The 17,500-nt window shown below is 42.3% G+C and overlaps 1 protein-coding gene across 1 annotated transcript in view; it reads left to right on the forward strand.

Annotated features, from left to right (window-relative positions):
- The window catches only part of LOC138048825 (uncharacterized), a 40,572-nt gene that overhangs the window by 17,998 nt on the left and 5,074 nt on the right, over positions 1-17,500 (forward strand). The window contains exons 7-13 of the mRNA XM_068894944.1: positions 2,937-3,221; positions 4,624-4,962; positions 5,339-5,632; positions 10,534-10,698; positions 11,795-11,932; positions 13,698-13,807; positions 15,428-15,647. Of these exons, the coding sequence (XP_068751045.1) occupies positions 2,937-3,221; positions 4,624-4,962; positions 5,339-5,632; positions 10,534-10,698; positions 11,795-11,932; positions 13,698-13,807; positions 15,428-15,647 (1,551 nt within the window). The remainder of the gene's footprint in view (positions 1-2,936; positions 3,222-4,623; positions 4,963-5,338; positions 5,633-10,533; positions 10,699-11,794; positions 11,933-13,697; positions 13,808-15,427; positions 15,648-17,500) is intronic.

Here is a 17,500-nt window from a genome sequence, read left to right on the forward strand (position 1 = left end):
AAACGTGGCTTTTCTTTCAATGTTTTGGGCTTTTTCGGCCGCTTTTGTAAGGTATCATACAGTAATGTAATTGACTTGCTAGCCATACCGAAAACTTGAGACTTAAGAACAAAAGCAATCAATTGCGCGTAAATAAACTACCACTTCGGGAGGTCCCTTGCATTGGACTCCAAGGGACCGTTTCTCGAAAGTCCCGAAACTTTACGGGCCATATTCGAGTGTCACAATTCCCTTTGTATCTCAAGAACGGAGAGAATTTAATTCGTCAGACCTCACAGTTATTTTTCTTTGTGTTACCTTGAAAACATGTTAAAAGATCGGGTTTCCAAAATAAGCGATTGGCAATTTCACAGACGGCTTTAAAGTCGGGCCCGAAAACTTTTCGATTCGGGACTTTCGAGAAACGGGCTCCAGGTCCCGTTTGCATCAGCTTCCTTTTGGTCTATGGTCTTTGGTGTTCTTTTTTTTTGTTTTTTTTTTTTTTTGCAGGCTTGTAACGAACTATTTATTTAGAGAGACTTAGACCAATAAAATTGATTTAAATTAAAATTAAACAAAAAAAAAAAAAACACTAGAAGCTGCCTCACTGCTGTAAAACAATGCTCAGTCTATGGGAAAGGAAAGGAACTTTTATAAGTGTCTAGTCGTTCTAGCGCTGGAGCACTAATTGGGGACACTGTAAACTGAAATCAACAAATTAACGCAAATCAAATCAAATGCTGGTTTTTGAGGAGAGGTGAAAACCGGAGTACCCGGAGAAAAACCTCTCGGTGCAGAGTAGAGAACCAACAACTCAAACCATATGTGACGCCGAGTCTGGGAATCGAACCCGGGTCGCATTGGTGGGATGCGGGTGCTCTCACCACTACGTCATCCCTGCACCCCAAAGCTGGTGAACTAGCTGTCTTTAAGCTCAAATTACAGAATTTTTGGCTCACTCTTTGCTGGGAGGCGCGGTGGCCTCATGGTTAGTGCGCTCGACTCCGGATCGAGTGTGTTCTTGGGCAAGACACTTTACTCTCACGGTGCCTCTCTCCACCCAGGTGTATAAATGGGTACCGGCGTAATGCTGGGGGTAACCCTGCGATGGACTAGCATCCCATCCAGGGGGGAGTACAAATACTCCTAGTCGCTTCATGCTACAGAAACCGAAGATAAGCGCCGGCCTGATGAGCCTTCTGGCTCGTAAGCGGAGACTTTTTAGACTTTACCTCTTTGCTGACTTAGATGTCCAAATGGTATACGCAGAAAACTTGATTTGTAATTAGCCATTCTGGGAACAAAAATACAGAAAGTACCAGAGCGACAGGCAAGTTTCTGATGACTGATTTTAAATGCAAAAGGAATGTAAACCAGTTGGAAAAAAACTACGAGCGGTCGCTTTCTTCGAATTTTCTTAACCGGGGACGTTGCTGGGAGACTTGGGTCGCTACCCGTTCGACCAAAAATGTTGAAAAAATAGGGTGAGGAATCGAATGGAACGAAAGTTCACCGTAAAAAATGTCGGAATCTGGGTATAGCTTGCGAAGTGGTCCTGAATTTCCAGAATTCCGAAACAACCGGAAAATCCCGTCCCATTGGTTCATTCTTCCTCACGCGCAACTCTTGTTTATATTTTGGGGCAACACTCGTTGATGTGATTGGTTTAGAGAGGCCAAACGGAAAATGATGTTCCATTCGCCACGTGAAATGATCGGAATTTTTAACCAAACCTTATGGTCGAATGGAGAGCGACCCTTGCAGTCGCAGACCGCAAGAAAAGTGTGCAACCCGTGTTTTTTTTTCTCCCATGTCACTACTGCACCTTTCTGTTAATAGGGAGCTTAAGCACGCGCGTTTTTAAGACGCGGATGGCAACCGGAAAGAGAACATTTTGCGTGCCAGGACAGTGGTGTCTGCCAGGTTTTTATAGTAATGATTACTAATGGAGAAAAGATACGTAGCAATGTAAATGTGGTTGTGTGAATACAAGTTAAAAGGAAAAACACGGCAGTTCATTTACAGTTGCCGTCAGCGTCTCAAAAACATGCGTGCTGAAGCTCCCTAATTCTTGATTTGCATACACGTGATGAGACGGCCATGTTGGTGAACAAAACAATAGAAAATGGCCCCAGAAGTTTTGCATAACAATAAAGTTTAAAGTTAAATTCCCGAAAGACATTTTACTGCGTTGTTTTGTACACAAACATGGCCACCGTGACGTCAAATGCAAACCATCAATAAGGAGCTTAAGAACCATACTTTTTTTGTCACGAAAGGAAACCGGAAGTGAACATCTCACATGCCAGGACAGTTGTATCCCCCGGGGGCCAGTTGTTCAAAAGCCGGTTAACGCTAATCTTAGGTTAAAAATTAACAAAGGAGTTTTATTCTCTACTCCCAAATGCTGTTCAAGGCTGATATTCGGTAAAACTTTACATTAGAAGAAGTCAATCTTGAAAAACAAAAATAAGCAAAGGAAACTTTCACCAAAGCGTTGAAAACATGAAACAAAAGTTTACGCTAATCCTGGATTAAACTAATCAGCTTTCGAAAAACCGGGCCCAGATTTTTAAACTAATCGTCTCTAATATGGGAAAGATATATTTAGCAATATAAATGTAGTAGTGCCAAGACAAGTCAAAAAGGAAAACAGCTCACCCTTCTACTTTATATGCATAATACCTAATTTCTATCCTGCTTAGGATACCGAAGAGAGACAAAGCGTTTGTTAGCAGTTAACATTTAAACAAAGTCATCCTCACTCTTAGCCGGACAATTTAAGCAATTGTCTCTGATTATAGATCCCTGAAAAGTTCAGTTGCCTCCAACGGGATTCGAACCTATGACCTCTGCGATGCCCGGTGCAATGCTCTACCAACTGAACTATGAAGTAACGGTCTATTGTGAAAATTACCAATGATTTTAACAGTTGATTATTTTTTCTATCTGGGCAGATTACTTTCCGGTTGCAGAGACAAGGAGCTATTTGGGAGACCGATTATGGAGTTTGACTTATTTAGGGACTCTCGTTAAGGACCATGTTCAAGTTCAAGTGAGTCAGTGCGCAAAAATGGCTCAGACAAAGGGATATGATCACTTTGTTTTTTGGGATACTCGATGTTCCGTCTCGGATGCTCTGCCAGGCAATGTTTACAAAGCATATGACCTACCGGGAAGAAATGGCATACCTGATTCGTCACACCGGGAATTCAACTACCCAAACATCATCTCGGGATTAGGTAATTAAAGGCTATATCTACCTTTCCGAAGGAAGGTGACAATTTTTTGAATCCGTCTCTTTGTGAAAATACGCGTGCCTGGGCAGAATATTCGCCAACGAACTTGTACATGGTCGATACCTCCTTCACGAGCACAACAGGGACCTTTAAGATTCTAGGACGAGGACGACAACGAATGCGAGTTTTGACTGTCCGTTTTTAGCGAAAATACTTTGAAAATTTATAACACGCACGATTAATCTTACTCTTTGTTAGCCGAAGTATAGGTCGCTCAGTTATTCTTATTGCTGGCAACTGAGCCTTTTTGCTGATTGAAGAATGCCAAAACTGCTACCGTGTTGTGAACTTGTTTTGACGCAACGATATTTTTGCAAAACCTCGTACTAAAATGATGACGATATCACGTTTTTCCCGCCAAAATGACGCTGCTTTGCGCGCGCTCACTGTTGTTCTATGAGAAAATCTTGTACTTGTAATCCTTCTCGTCCTAGAATCTAAAGCTCTCTAATAATAACTACGGGCTCTGGTCACACTTGAATATTTTTTTATTTGCTTCGCAAAAAATGTTTCAGCGCAAAGCTTGGACAAGCACTACCTTGCAGTTTTTCTACCAGTCTTCAAGACTTGATGGCAGGTGTTTTCTGAAATCTATATTTTTGTCGATGACCGCAAACATATTTTGTCATATATTGCCCTAATTCTTTTTTGGTGCAACCATGACTTCCAACAAACAATTTAGAGCAACCAATTGCAAAGTCTACAGAAATATGATTGAAAATGCGGGGAAAAAAATTGTGGGCCCAATGCGACCGGACCCGGTGGCAGCGTTCACACTTGATGACGGACATCGAGAAGGGCGGTCACCAGTGCGAACAGGGCGATGCGTAAGTGCCCCTAGTTAAAACTGGGCCAGGTGCTTGGTGGGCTCGATCATCAAGCGCTCTTCGAGAAAGGAGCTGGTGCTTCTTCCGCTCCCGTGCTCCTCGCGCTTAAGGCTCGGGAGTTCGTCACGAGGAGGACTGCTGCGGAAATCGAGACTAAAATGTAGGTGCTCGGGCATCGAGCATCGATTTAGACCTTAGAGAACCCATGTAATTTGCGCATAGTTTTCTCAGCTACTTTATTGCCTCCACAGCATTTTTTTTTTCACATATATAATCAGCGGCAACGTTTTTATCCGAAACAATGTTTGCATGTGAACTGAATCCAATAATTCGCTTTCGACTTCAATATGGCTGTCGTAACTTCATCTGAAAAGGTCTGTACGCTTTTAGAAGACGAAATCATGTTTCGTTCAGATTATTAAAAGCTGGTTACCTGTGAACTACTGTAGCTCCATAGCTAAGTGCACGCACACTATAAACAAAGGATTTACATATTTTTCATAATTTTTTCCCTTTAGTCAAGTTCCACAGTTATGAGATTGCCTGGTATAAGCTAAAGAGTGGTACCTGGAACAGTTGGATTACAATATTCCGATACCAAGTCGTCGATCCAGATCGTGAATCATCTCTGATATTTACCCTGGAAACGAAAGGGGACGGTATGCCGTATAAGTTCTTGCGGGCACGAGGTCGATATCGAGCTTACGAGAAAGCCTATTTTGGAGATTATTTCGCAACATCTCATGTGCTTGACATCGAAGGCATGACAACTGAGGACCTGGGGACATACAGGGTGGTAGTTAAAGATTTGAAAAGTGGGGCCAGGACCGAGAAAATAATAGAGTTGCGACATGAGGGTAAGAACTGCAGAAAAGGACTTCTGTGCTGCTGCAATGAAAGCCTCTCGAAGATGGAGAATAGAATAAGTGATTTACCACAATATTCTCACTGTCATGTGAGAATATAACTGATCATGTAATGATAAATCATCATAAGCTTGAAAGTCGTGTCCTGTTGCGATCAAACGTTCCAAGGCGCAATCAGCTTAAGTGGCGCAGTTTTATTCTGGTTGCACATGACCTTGCATATGCATGAGTGGATGACCAACCGGCAAAATTAGATTTTCCCAAGCATGCGTGTGTTACAATCAGCTAGATCTCAGGCTCTTGCTATCATACTTCCCGCTAAGTGTATTGGCTCCTTCGAGTAACATAACATAACTGTTTCTTTCAGATGAGCCTCGGATTTCGTTGCCTGAGACATTCGGGGCATGCGTCAACTCACCTACAGAGATGAAGTTAACTTTGCACGATAAAAATCTCAAGGACCCTGATAAGTGGCATATCAAATGGTATCAAGTGAAGGAGGGGCGATGGACAAAAAGATTTAGAAAACTCATAAGCCAGGACACTACCACCCTGAGAGTGGAGAACCCCACCCTACAGATGTCGGGAGATATGTTCGAAGTTGACGTCAGTAATAAATTTGGTTTTGCCAGAGGCACATCCCGGATTATAGTCACAGAAGGTATTAGCAACAAACCATTGTCACTGCTAGAACAACCGATGACTTCGTTAACAACGTTGTAGTGCTGGCTACAAGTTTTAGAGGCAAACGGTTTACATTTATCGCCCTTAATCCGAGAAAAAGAGAGTCATAAAACAGTCTGAAATTGTATCTATTTGCTGATTTGCAGATATAGGGTAAACACCGGCATATAAGAACAAGTGGATCAAGGATATCAGGCTGAAATTTTGGCAAATAAAGCACCATATGAATAAGGACACATTCAGCCTGATAAATAAAGCATGTTCTTAATATAAAGGGAGAGGGTATTAGAATAAGGAAACAATACAGTACAGTAACTCATATCAAAGTACTATGGTGTTCAGGGCCATTACAAACTCTATAATCTATACCAAAAAAACATTATATGTTAACAGAAGCTCATGACCTGGAAACGTTTAAATCTAATTGCGAGCTTGGGTTTTTGAGTCTAAAAGTTTGCCTATTTGGATTTAACGTAGCTCATGCATTTTCCCGCGCGTGCAGCTTCGATCTCATTTTTTACCACAATTGCTTGTAATCTCGCAGAGTCTAGACAACGCTGCTCGCGTCATGCTCGCGTCAATTTGTCACGCAATGTGACAACAGAGATTGGTTCAGGGAGGTTCCAGCATAGCAATCAGCATAGCGCGCACTACAGTCAAACACAACGCGAATTTTATCCGGCTTTTTAGGGTGGTATACCCCACGGTGCGGTATATAGTTGATTCTGCCAGGTCGTCCAGGATCTTCTTCACCTTCTTGAGAGCAATTCTCAGCACATTCTTCTATAACCTTTTCCATGAACTTCACATAATCCTTGTGGTATCTTGGGTCCCTTTCAAGGCGCGTCTTGAGGTGAAACAGGCTTCTAAGAGCCAGGGAACGATTATTTGGAAGCATTACATCCCTTGAGCGTAGGGGGAGCGGCATTTCGTAATGTCAGGAGCCCATCTGGAGCGTGCAACTTCCATACAGCGTCTGTAAAACGGCGTTTTCACAAGTAGGTTTATTTTTTGACAAGCCCTTCCCGCGAATTAGGTAAAAACACAAAGGCAGTTCCGGTTCGGTGACCCTATGACGTCAGCTTAATTTCTTGTAATTGGTCATCGGGCTCCTGTGGGAGTCTCATTCGCGGGAAATTCAATCTAAAAATAAATCGGTCTGTGAAAACGACGTTACACGAACACAGTAGAGTTGTAGGCTCCGGGTCATGGGTTCCTGGTAATGTCCATCTTCACGTTTGTGTATTCCTTCTTCAAGGGTGTCCAGAAATCTCTGATCTTCAACAGATAAGGAACGTACATTCTTGTCATTGCATCTTCCTTGGAAATCTACTTCAAACATCTCCTTTACTTGAGCTGGAGTAAAGAGTTCCTTTGCCTGAGACTGCATAACAAAGGTAGCACCATAGCTGGGGCTACGTGTGAACTAGTAACTTCTCTTGTCACAATCTTGTTTGTCCATACTTGAGGATTCGCCTCCAAATCTTGTGAGGGGAAAAGGCACACTCTGCCAACAATGCCCCAATCAAGATCAGTCCTTATTCCATAGGAATCATTGTCAGCACCGCTTATTATCTATCGGGGTTAAATAGCCTTTGGACAATTTGTACTGATCAGCAGGCCAACTTCTAGATCGCTCCTATAAGGCATCAGTTCACTTGCAATAGGCTTCAAGTGCTCCCAACGCAAGGCCACTTCAGGTTTGGGGATCTGTGAGCCTTTGGCAGGGATTGTCTGTGTTGTTAATGTCTGTGTTGTTAATGTCTGTGGAAGAGGGATGATGATTTCATGATTTCATGCCTTATGTCCTTCACATTTAGGCGCTTAAACTTGCAACATTTAACAAGTTCATCTTTTCGTGCATAGTGGATAAGGGTAAATTAGTTTTAACACCTTCAATTCCTAACGCCTGCCTCAAATTCTCCGTCATGAAAGTTGCATTGGATTGACAGTCAATATGAGTGTATGTCAGTTCTTCCTGCTCAGAGATATTACACCTAGAAACCCAGACTGGAATAATCAGACTTTGATCCGGGCCAGACTCCTGACCTTCAACACCACAAAGTACAGTGTACTTGGTGGATGCTGGTTCAGATGTTTTATTTGCCTCATCAGGTGCGTCTGTTTGGCGCTCTGTATGTGGACAGGTTGGATGCTGATGTTTGCATGACTCACACACGATTCTTGTCTTGCATTTGTTTTTTTTTTTGCCATGTGACCAGGTTCCAGGCATCTCAAGCACAGCCCCTTCTTTATCAAGAACAGGATTCTTTCCTTGGAGGAGGTCGTCAGGAATTCTCGACAAGTGCCTAACTTATGCAATCCCTAGCACCATGTACATGCATTAAGGTGGTTTCCCTTGGAAGTGTCCAATTGTTCTCTTGTACTTTTGGCTAGTGTGCTTCTCAGGTAATTTCTCTGATAGCCAGAACTTCCCCTTTGTTTTCTAACCTCTTGATTATTGGTTTCTACACCAGTGAGCACATGCAGACACTGAACTTCGATATCTCAGTGACAAAGTCTACGAAGGCAGAGAATGGAGGCAACTTGGTGTCTCCCTGCCTTGATCGCCCCACTTGGGAAGTGCCCAGTTTGGAAGGATCCTCACTAGTTTCTTGTTGTCGCTTTCCTTGTTTAATGTTGCCAGATCCTTGAGTGACCGTGTATGGCTAGTTTGCAAGTCCGCAAAAAGTCAGCAAATTCTCTTAAGGCGCCTCCATTTCTAAGCGGAATCCTCTGCCACGTTTCCAACTTGTTTCAAAAGGCCTGAGCGACAACGGATGGATGCCCAAATCGTTTCTCCAAAACTTTCTTTGCTGTTTCATAAGCATCAGGTGTAGACACAAACTGGTATCCTTCCACAACTTTCCTTGGAGCTCCCGATAAATACTGAAGAAGGCAAAAAATCTTTTCAGTGGGATTAATGGCCCTCAAATACACTTTTCCAAGTTGGCCAAGACAAGGGGTCACCACTAAAGACTGCAAGATTTGGGGATGGTATTCGAGCTGCCAAAAAACTTTGTGCTTTTGCTTCTGAGATACCACGTTGATCCACTGGTGGGAAGAGCGGTGTGGAGAACGTCGGCATGGCTGTTTGCGTATACACTGGAGTAAAGGGAGTTGCTGTGGGCGTTAGTGTTTAAGTGGGTGGCTTCACCCTGGGAGATACATCATCAGTTATGGGTGGATCCGTGCTCTGATAAGGTACAGCTGCGGAGGTAACCTGGGTCGCTCCCGCCCCTTATGTCCAGAAATGCACCCATTTAGATGTACGCCCAATTTTGGCATCCGACACGAAGTGCCCCTTTAAGTCTAAGCAATTGCTACCGATATCGCTGCACAAGATCTTCGTTATTAATAACAGCAGGAATATCATCTAGGCTATCAGGAGTGAATTTCGTCTCTTCTTTTTCCGCTACCTTGGCTAGGGCTGCGGCTTCAGCCTTTTTGTTCTTTCATAATTTTTTTTCTTTGCATTTCTTCCATTTCACATTCCTTCATCTTAAGCTCAACCATATTCTGAGATTCAATCTTAGCATACTGTCATTCAACCTTCCGTCTTGCTGCTTCTGCCACTGCTTTCGCTCTGAACTAAGAGGCATTGGACACCTTTGATTTCCTCGACAGGGAGGTTTTAATTGAGGAACGTGAACGTATCTTTTCCTTTTCTAATGCAAAAATCCGTTCCCCAACGTTCCTTCCAAGATCAACTGCTTGTTTTTCAATATCTGAAGATTCAGAATTAATAACTTGTAATTCATCGTCTAACAAAAAGGGTGCAAGTTCTGACCGAGCCCTCTCCAAGGCAAGTCGATTTTCTTCTAATTCCGCTCTATCTTCATCGGTCCATAACATATCAACTCTATCCACACAGTCTCTCAATTTCATCAAGGCATCTTGATAATTCCTTTCCTTGAAAGGCTGCTGGTATTCAAAGCCCTTTTTTTAAAAGTACGTTTCCTACCTTCTAATTCTTCGGGTACTGATTTAGCTTGCTGATCTTTCTTTAGATCTGCTTGATATTAATCATGATACGGTTCGCTTGCCTCTGTAAACGTTGAGACGCTCATTTCGAGTGGATCAAAAATCCACTAACCACAGGTCCAATCCACGGACTCGCATCCAGAATTTTACTGTAACCGATGGCGTTCGGTTTGGCAACCGAAAGCTCCTCACAACCACACAGTTAATAGACTGACTGTTTTACTGATTCTTTACTTAAGGCTTCCTCAGCAGGAAGGTTGTGATTACTCCACAAATCGGAGAATCGTAAAACTAAAGAAACGAAATACAGAAATTTGAGGATCCAACGCATCTGACAAAAAAGCGCATAACAAATAAAGCGTTACAAGGACAATCAATGGCGTACCTTTGTACAGCTACAAGGCCGTGGAAAAATCTAACCTAAAGATACATAAACTTTTCTAATCGAGACGTCCAAAAAACGAGCGAAAGAAGGCAAACCCTAAAGAACTTGAACTTATCCTTCGCAGAGCACATAGATTTCTTTTACTCGCTAAGATCCTTGGGAAAAACGTTTAATGCACATGCTTCATGTAACCTACATCATTCTTACAGTTTGATAAAAACAAATTTTCATTATAGAGACGCGAGTCTTAGGGCGCTTTCCATTTGATAGAACTGACCGGCCAGACCAGGCATTTGGAAGGTTTAACTCTAAAACGCCTTCAAATTAACACTTCGAGGATGATATACACTCCTCTGGAAGTATCATGCAAGTGTTCCTTAAAATTATTGGATTTTCTTTGAAAACTGACGGGTCTGGCCGGCCAGTTCTGACAAAAGGAAAGCGCCCTGCTTCAATTCATGATCTACTTAGGAAACCTAACACAGTGCCTCTTCAACCTGTTCTTTCAGATGTCCCGTCAATCTCGTGGGTCACGCAGTCCCCACACTTTGCAGCCAAGGACGTCAGCGATTTACTGGAAGCGGAAGTCGACAACGACAAAACTCTAACCAGAGTTGACTGGTATCACAATGGCACTCTAATTGAAAGGAATACCGAGGGATTCTCTTTTCCTGGTAAAGTAGTTGAAAATTGGTGTAGTCTCCGGTATTATTACACGGATATATAGTCACAAAGATTAAGACATAAAGTTCCAGGTGTTCCTGTGGTATGTCCTTTGTGGTCTATCGTGGTTGGGAGGGTTAATGCCTAGAAATAAAAGCTACAAGGTACTCCACAATCCGAGGGTAAATAAAGACAAGACGTGACATGGCATGACATCACATGACATGACATGACATGACACAACATGATGTGATATGATATGATATGATATCATATAGGGTATCTATAAACTGACGAAGGCAAATACAGTGGCAGTCTAGCATGGCCCATTTCACCTCATTGATACTGGAGTACAAGCTCATACCGAGCGTGCACACCTGGTTTGGAGGTAGACAATTTGTTCGTGCGCTTGTTCGTAACACCGGAAAACTCCAATCTTGGTATTAAAGCCTCGGATCTTCTGTCTACACGTGATTACACGTGCGCAGAAGAGAATCGCTCTGAACTCAATATTACTTCACGTTTTCCGATGCATACAGTGGCGGATCCAGACCTGGAGGTAAGAGGGAGGGGGGGAAGCGCTCTCAAAAATTTATTTTTGCTCTTTCGCTATTTTGGTGTTTTAGTCTTTTAAAGACAGCTTTGTTATCACCAAAAACCAAAACTTTCAGCTTTGGTCCAAAAATAAGGGGGGGGGGGGGGGGGAGGGGGCCTCTGCTGGATCCGCCACTGGCGTGCCCCATATGGGTTGCACGCGATGCACGCCTAAGCGTCCGCCTAAGCTCGAACAACTTACGCAGACTCCCTTTGACTCCTAGGAATGGTCAGTATGTAAATTCATTTAACGGTTTTAATACACTGTCGGGCAGACTAGTAGGGGGTACTTATCTTGATGCAACTCTAAATTTTCATGACTAGTCAACAAGGGAATCTATGGTTCCAGTTAGGAGAATGAAGTTTTAGAACATGGGAGTGAAAGGATTAACAACAAGTTAATACTGCGTCTTTAGCTGGTGATTGCACCACTAATGAAGACCAAGGATTGAAATCATAACATGTTTTCAGTATCATAGAAAATTGAAACGTAGTTTCCATCATTTTTTTCAGGAGAAAAATACGGAGGAGCGTCGCTACGAAAGAAGCTGAAGTTGACACGAATCTCGTTCGAAGCTGCAGGAAAATACCGCGTTGTAGCTGTGGGAAAGTACTGCCAGTTTGAAAAGACAATAGAAGTTCATATCGTTAGTAAGTAACATTTTGCTATCATTTGAACATTTTACGGAATTTGCTCATTATAAATGTCCTATTATTATCTTGTTTTCGCACATTGGATTTCCAATGGAACTTCAGTACTCCAGGAAGCTTGGTGACAACAAGTCTCCTCAAACTTCTAGGACCTTCCTAAGAAACCTTGCCGTGTTCAGAATAACACTTTTCTGAAGCTCGTCTATCTTGGTCTCTATACCAATATTCTCTAGTCTCCTCTTTAAATCCTTTGGAACTGTTCCAAATGTTCCGATTACAATTGGAATTACCATTGTTTTCATTTTCCATAACTTCTTCAATTCTCTTGCTAGATCCTGGTATTTTACTACCTTCTCGACTTCTTTCTCCTCAATACGGCTATCATATGGTATTGCAAAATCTATTATTTAGCAACATTCATTTCTCTTTTCAACAACAATCATGTCCGGTCTTCTTGCCTCTATTACGTGATCAGTCTGTATCGTAAAATCCCATAATATTTTACATCTCTCATTCTCTAATACTGGCTCAGGTTCATGTTCATACCACTTTTCATTGACAATGAAACCTTCCTCTTTACAAACTTCCCAATGGATCTTCTTACCCACCCAGTCATGTCTCCTTTTATATTCCTTTTGTGCTAATTTAGGGCATTCACTCACAATATGATTTATGCTTTCATCCACCTTTCTACAAATTCGACATTTACTGTCCTCTTGAGTTTGATATATTTTAGCTTTCATCAGATTCGTTGCAAGCGCCTGTTCTCGTGCTGCCATAATAAGACTCTCAGTCTCCTTTTTATACTTCCTTTCTTTAACCAAAACCAGGATTCATTCCCTAATATTTCTTCCGTCTGTCGTACAAATTGTCCGTGCATAACCTTTTCCCTCCACTGTTCCTTTCTTTCATTTTTCTTACGTATCTTATACTCGACCTCTGTTTCATTATTATGACCACCGCTAATCTTTCTAGCGGCCTTTATCAGTCTTTCATCACTATCATTGATATATTATTATTATTATTATTATTATTATTATTATTATTATTATAAAATTGTTGTAAAAATTATATGGAGAAATGCCACAGAAACTGATATTTCGGCGCCACAGTGTGAAAAACGCGAGGGAAAAGGACGAACATTTGGTTGACGCGGAACTTACAATCAAAGATCAGCACTAAACCCAATATAGACTAGACCTGCGTTTCGTATACGGCGCTTTAAAAACGGACAACTCTCCTGCGTTATGAAATAGTCCCGCAAATAAGCGTTATTACTCGTGCAAGGTCTTAATCGTGCCAATCGCGTGACATGCAATTTTGGGTCATCTTCGACATTATCTGGATATCGTCGGGAAAATCTTTGGGATCTTCGGTAACCTTCGGAATTCGTCGAGACGTTTTTGGAAATTCGAGAAGTGTGAAAACGAAAGTCGCGTGCATTTCGTAAAGTTGCTTATAAAGATATCGCATTTTGATTTAAGACCACGCGACTGATAGATCGCTAATTCCAGTGATAAACACCTTGCCATCTCGTCAAAATATTTACATATATATCTTTGTCTATAAGTATTATTGTTGAGTTATATGTTCCAGAGCGGGAAATGATCTTTTCGATAGATTTGGTCATCTAGTACGCTGGAAAAAAAATGTAAATATTAAATGGTAAAGCTATGTTTAGTGAAAAGATTTATAAGAAAATATTTAACTTTAAATGCATTTTAAAGTAGCATCTCAAATTAACATTGAAATTTTTTCCAAACAGTTAATCCTCGGCTGGTTGTCAAGCCGCATGCCGTGTACATGCGAGTTTACGAGGGATTTCCAGAAATCAACATTAATGTGACAGTGGCGGGCGGTGTCCCGAAGGCAGAGGTCAGTTTAGCGGTTTATTGTTATGAGTGGATGTTGGGAACGTTTGAGCTGATGGTGGGCTTGAATGGGCCCTTTGCAGGATAGTGATCACATGGTACTACCATACTGGAACGCAAATTTCGCACTGGGACATCTAAAACAAAGCAAGTTAATCTAGATTTTCCTTGTTTTGGATGTCCCATGCAGTGAGCAATTTGCGTTCCAATATGGCGGTTTTTGAACCAACTGATCACTAACTATCCCGCAAAGAGCCCATTACATCAAGTGGAAAGGTGATCATCCTTGTCGGGCACATCTTGGAATATTCATCTCTTCATTCATCATACAACAAAATGGTGTTAATGGCAGCACCCTCTCCTTCGTTGCACCTAAGAAAATTTCGACAATTTTATTTCCGAGCAGTGGAGCAGGAAACTAATTTATTGTCAGCTGAACCAATGTTAGCATCGACGAGCTAATGCGAGCTAGTGCGACTTCGAATTTGATTACTGCGGCATCCGTTCTGCGCAGCCCGGCGTTGTCAACTCGTCCTGGCAGGCTATACATCGAAAAGCCGTAGCGGAAAGTACGATTTATCAAAAGGAAGCTGCGTTTGATTTAAAACTGTTTCTTTTAGTTTAAAACTGTAATAATCATATACTAAAAATCCTCAAGTAGAGGGTAAACAATTTGAGGAATTTTCAAGCCTGAAAAGCAGCTTAAAATGCCGACTTTGGCTTGCCAAAGAATCAGTGTGGTTTTAGCCATAATAGTATTTTCTGCCGACTGAAACTCCTATTATACACTCACCTATATACGTAAAGGGGGATTTCGAGAACGAGTACAAGTTTGACTTGATACGAGCGATCGCATTTTAAAGAAAATCCCCAATCATCATTTTTAAATGTATGTCCTCGTTTTCTACTGGGGTTAAATTCAACTTCTCCTTTATTACAACGGAGAGAGTGCAGCAGCTCAACAATTTCAGTTCTACGTGGCAGCCTACTGCAGGAGATAACCCAGTTTAATGGCCTAGCAGTCTCCCACGTGTCCTGTAACTCAATGAGAGCACACTGGAACTAGTAGTCAGACAGTCAGATTCTTACAATGTCCAAGTTTTCTTAGAACTTGTCTCGCAACGCCATGAAGAGACAAATGCACGAAACATTGCCTAATGTAGTATAACTTGCAAGGGCTCAAAACTTTGCGAGACAATTTGCAGACGCCGTTGCGAAAGTAGTATTGATGACAACTTTCCACAACGCTTCACGCAACGCTGCAACGAATTTTTCAATCATTTCGTAGTGTAACATTTGTCCTGAATCTTGTGTCACAATGGTTACTGGCAACAGCCAAGGGAAATGTCCCTTTAACCTCGTGTGATCTGATCATCGAAAATGAGACAAGTTGCAAGAAACATTGCATAGTGTAACAGCGCCTTTAGGAGGATGTGGACATATTTCTAGTATCACTGGGTCATTATCGGGAAAAAAGACACCTCTTCATAGTCTTCATTGGTCAAAGAAAACAAATGGAATCAATCGAACTTCTTCCGGGAAAAACAGAGACTGGAAGGGTGGGACGAAACACGAACTTCACAAAGTGGGTCATGTAATGAGCGAATGTTTTGCTCTTTTTTAGTTAAACAACATTGAGTGGAAAAAGGGAGACAAGCTGCTTCACCCTTCCCGTTATGGGCGCATTCTACTACGCACAACGCTGAGTAAAAACGAAGACTGGCTCTCTGTTCTTATTATCAGAAATTTGAAAACTTCAGACACGGGTGACTACACGTTTACTGTCACAACAGGACCAGCGATTACCACGATGACTCGAAGTCTGGTTGTGCTCTCAAAACACGGTAAGTTATATTTTCAGATAATACAAATCGGACACGGCTTGAGAGGTGTATGACAACTGCCGGCTGCGTACAAATAGTGGTGATGAACAGTTTTTAAGGCTTAACACCCATTTCAAATAGCATTGGTAAACAGTATTCAAGTCTAAGGACCCATTAATTAGTGTTAGGGTTAATCTGCAGTCTGCAAGTGTCAGACACCAAGGTTTAAGCCCCAGGCGGCAGCGCAAAGTCATTAAAGAGTTCGAACGTAGTTGGTAGAGGGGCATAAGCCCGGCAGAAAAAATGGAAAAAATCATAATATAATATTTAATTAAGCAATCGGCATTAATCTATGCGCGCAGTATTTCAAAATTCAACGCAACTCTCGACAAATTCAACCTGCTCCATTGCCATCTTGGAATTTGTTGTGCACAGTCAACGTCACGTGACTTAGCAAACCGTCGAACAAAGAGAAAATCCTCATTAAAGTAACGGTCTTCGTTTGTTTGTTATTTATTTGTTTGAGCAGTTTTGGCAGCTATGCAACCGATGTGGACCTGCTATACCCACCCACCCATACAATCACAAAGGACAGCCACAACACCGGGAACTTCATCCCCTACTCTTCTTGGATAGTGTGTGGGACGTGCCTGTGGTTTATAGTCCTTATCCGAGAAGACTTGAAAGTCTCACCATTTGCGGGTGTTATGACAAAGGCAGCCCTTTCTCCTCAGTTATTTTGAACGCTGAGTGTTGGTCCGGCTGGAGTCGAACTCACGACCTCCCGCGTGGCAGCCCGGTGCTCAACCAACTTAGGGCCTGTTAACATGGAGACAGGGTCACCCTCCTAGGATGGTCACCCTACCAGAATGGTCAAAACATAGCCCTCCTTTACATGCAAACTCGACAAGCAAGGGTCACCCCGGGGGTAGGGCTACTTGTAGCGTCATGAAGCATCTTGTGCCTATGTTCACGGCGTTGCGATAGTCCTGTCGGACGCTTTTTATTTTTTCTTTGATTCTTTGATACCCACTTCGTACCTTTGCTTTTTGGGCTTCTAATTCTTTTCGGTATTCTTTGTACTCGCTGGCATCCATGTTTTTTATGTCTTTGCCGGGTTCTGAGACACTTTCTGGGCCAAAGTCTTCGGGATAGTCAATGGCCATGCAAGCTTGCTAGGTCGGATTCGAAGTCGGTTGCGTTGTACTCGCACTGCGTTTTGAATTCTTTCACGTACTTTAAAAGCACCTCGGCAGCTTCGGGTGACCAGGCTAACTCCTTAGGCTTTTTTGGCGCTACTGGATCGCTTGTAGGCTCAGCTTTTCTTTTGGCGGTCTTCTGAGTGTTATTAGGGACCTTAAGATCTACGACGGCGACGTCGACGAAAACGTCACCTCAAAATAGAACTTCGCTCTAGTAAAAGTCTTTCGCGATTATTCCATCACGCTCACTTTGTACAATGTGGTTAAAGTATCCTAAAAATAAATTGGTACGAGCGGTTTCAGAGTGAAAATAGAGAATGAAAGATTCTCTGTTGCATGCTCACGTTGTCGTCAAAACCTAAAATTTAGTGATTTCACGTCGTCGTCACCCAGAGAACCGCAAAAATATGAGCTAAAATCCGTGCTGCACGTGCAGCACGATTATTTATGCTCTTTTAACCAATTATATCATTGTTTTGTGGCGTTTTCGTCGACGTCGTCGTCGTAGATCTTAAGCTCCCTATTGCTTGGACGCCGGCTCGTCGAAGGCGTCGAAGAAATCGGAGGCGCTCTTCTACATTATTTTCATCACTTTGATGCTCATTTGCGATAGCTTCTGCTTGATATCTTCCGAGATATACGCATGAGCCACCATTTTGTTTTTGTGATCGA

Source organism: Montipora capricornis, chromosome 5 (assembly GCF_036669925.1).
Source record: "Montipora capricornis isolate CH-2021 chromosome 5, ASM3666992v2, whole genome shotgun sequence".
In the NCBI taxonomy this organism is placed as follows: domain Eukaryota; kingdom Metazoa; phylum Cnidaria; class Anthozoa; order Scleractinia; family Acroporidae; genus Montipora; species Montipora capricornis.